Source organism: Pundamilia nyererei, unplaced genomic scaffold (assembly GCF_000239375.1).
Source record: "Pundamilia nyererei isolate P.nyererei 1_Seehausen unplaced genomic scaffold, PunNye1.0 scaffold00490, whole genome shotgun sequence".
NCBI classification, from domain to species: domain Eukaryota; kingdom Metazoa; phylum Chordata; class Actinopteri; order Cichliformes; family Cichlidae; genus Pundamilia; species Pundamilia nyererei.
Genome location: NW_005187891.1, coordinates 78,073 through 80,765, shown reverse-complemented (window position 1 = coordinate 80,765; position 2,693 = coordinate 78,073). Strand labels below are relative to the sequence as shown.

The 2,693-nt window shown below is 40.1% G+C and overlaps 1 protein-coding gene across 1 annotated transcript in view; it reads left to right on the top strand.

The window, feature by feature from the left end:
* Window positions 1-263: 263 nt before the first annotated feature.
* The window catches only part of LOC102197464 (kinesin heavy chain isoform 5C-like), a 43,869-nt gene continuing 41,439 nt past the window's right edge, over window positions 264-2,693 (top strand). The window contains exons 1-7 of the mRNA XM_005753985.1: window positions 264-397; window positions 451-520; window positions 910-997; window positions 1,087-1,160; window positions 1,246-1,350; window positions 1,584-1,632; window positions 1,755-1,810. Coding sequence (XP_005754042.1) covers window positions 264-397; window positions 451-520; window positions 910-997; window positions 1,087-1,160; window positions 1,246-1,350; window positions 1,584-1,632; window positions 1,755-1,810 — 576 coding nt within the window. The remainder of the gene's footprint in view (window positions 398-450; window positions 521-909; window positions 998-1,086; window positions 1,161-1,245; window positions 1,351-1,583; window positions 1,633-1,754; window positions 1,811-2,693) is intronic.

Here is a 2,693-nt window from a genome sequence, read left to right as displayed (position 1 = left end):
AAAAATAATAAAAATAAAGAACAAATAGCTCCAACATCTGTTATTGTCTCGGTATTGTCTGTTTGTTTTTCTGAAGGAGAAACTGAGACAGTCATGTGACCATCAGGAGTCCCATTAAACTATAAATTCTATCAAACTTTATTTCAAATCACAGTGGAGACACTTTGTAAAAAAATAATAATTCGATTTATGTTCAGCTTTCAAGGGAGCCAAGGCCGCATTACATAAAGAAGGTCAAAGTTCAAAGATCTGAACATTAACTGATGGACATTGAAGATCTCAGAGGGGAGCACTCACACAGAGGAGGCAGCAGAGCTGAAGGTCTGCTGTGGGGCTGGAGATGGCACCTGTCAGACCATCTCCAGCCACCTCGTGCTGACGAGGAAAGCATGGAGGGGTTTGTAGATGTGGGACGGTCAGTGGAGGTGCCTGTGTGGACTGACCAATCAGGACAGCTCAGCAGGAGTCCAACCAGGAGGTGATCAGGGAAGCTCACTGTGACCTCAACGACCAGCGGACGGTTAGTGGTTTTGATCCCTGGTTGCTCCAGTCGCCATGCCAAATACCCTTTGGCGACATACTTACCCCGAGCTGCTCTGTGAGACCTCCATCAGAGTGTGAATGTTGTATAAATGCAGATACATAAGAAGCACTCTCTTTTTACTCCTAGTTTTGTTTGTTAAAACAGAAATCTAACAGTCCTCACTGACTTACATTGATAATCTTGGCTTCGATGTGTTAAGATGTTACTGAGAGACTGAAACATCACACCATAACACTCAGTGTCAGTGAGCAGGGTGTTTTTTATATGACCTCTTCATAGCAGGAGGAGACTGTCTGCTGACAGCATAAATCTTTTTTTTTCAAACAGAGGCTTTTAGTTTTTACAGTGTGTTTCCTGTGTTTCAGGGGAAGCCATATGTGTTCGACCGAGTCTTCCCCCCAACCACTGAACAGGTTCAGGTGTACGACACCTGTGCCAAGCAGATCGTCAGGGGTCAGTGCAACATATTCCATTAAAGAAGGAAAGTGACTGAGAGGAAGTGACGGCTGTAAACGGCGTTTGTTTCTTTGTTTGTGCCTCAGATGTGTTGGGAGGATATAACGGCACCATCTTTGCTTATGGTCAGACCTCCTCAGGAAAGACTCACACAATGGAGGTTGGTCTGTTGTTTTGTAGTTTATTTTCAGGTCTTTGTTTTGGTCTTATTTGAATGATTACTTAAATGATTTGTCATGTTTCAGGGGACCCTTCATGACCCTCATCAGATGGGCATCATCCCTCGTATTTCCAGAGACATCTTCGACCACATCTACTCCATGGATGAGAACCTGGAGTTTCACATCAAGGTGATTCTGCTTGTGAAACAAATATTTTTATGTTGTTTTTGTGTTTCTGTTGTCAGATCTTAGGAAAATCTAACTGTAAAAAATGATTCTTCATCTTAATTCAAAGAAATATCATCATTTGATCAGTGTAGCATCATTTAATCTCCAAAGTGTTTTTATTCTGAATCACAGTTTTTCTTTTTAGAAGACTGAACATGTTTAACGTAACATAAACACTGGCTGTGTATCTGCAGGTGTCTTATTTTGAAATCTATTTGGATAAAATCAGAGACCTGCTGGATGGTGAGACCAACCCTGAACCTTTACTATGCTCATATAGAGTTGAATAGAATAGTAGAGTAGAAATAGAGTGTAAGTACAATCAAGCTAATGCTAACTGCTATGATGATGCTTTCATGTTTCAGTGTCAAAGACCAACCTGGCTGTTCATGAAGATAAGAACAGAGTTCCCTTTGTGAAGGTAAATAAATCGTGTTAGCTGCGTTTCGACTGCAGGAACAAAAGTCAGCAGAAACTGTCTCCAGATGTTTGTTTCCACAGCTGTGGGGATCCACTGGACTCACCTGGTAGCCTAAATAGTGACTGGATATAACTGCAGAGGCCTGAACTATTTTGGGTTAGAAGGTGGTTCATTCTTACTGGGGTAAATCGACACAGTAACTTATGCTGTGAATTTAACTCGCTCTGGAGCCCGTTTAGATCCAGATTAGACGTCAGCAGGTATGAAGCACCGCCCACTGACCAATCAGTTCTCCAGAATACAGCGTCACAGTTCCTGGATGATCCGTCAGAGGTTTGTGTGCAAACAGTAGGAGCGTCTAAAGTTTTCTACTTCCATGCAAAGACATGGTATTAAATCATAAATATTAAATAACAAATAATAATATAGATGTTTAGACACAGTGTTATTAATTTATAAGCGTAATTATATGATTATAAAACAGGACACCTGCACTCTACCTGCTGAGCTCAGATCAAATATGGACATAGACTCATGTCTGAATCGTTAAACGGCAGCTGAGAGAATAGGCAAGGCAAGTTTATTTATATGGCACAATTCAACAGCAAGGTGATTCAAAGTGCTTTACAGAGACATTAAAAAACAGAAACAACTAAAAAGCATGATTTAAAATGAAAAAGAAAAAAAGGAACAGTAGATAAAATCAGTAGTTAAAATGTAAGTTTTGAAATTTAAGCTTAAAAGTAAAACTTTTAAGGATTTGGTGCTTTATTCAAATGCAGCTGAGAACAGGTGAGTCTTCAACCTGGATTTAAATAAACTGAGTTTTTCCGCTGATCTGAGGCTTTCTGGGAGTTTGTTCCAGATATAAGGAGCATAAAAG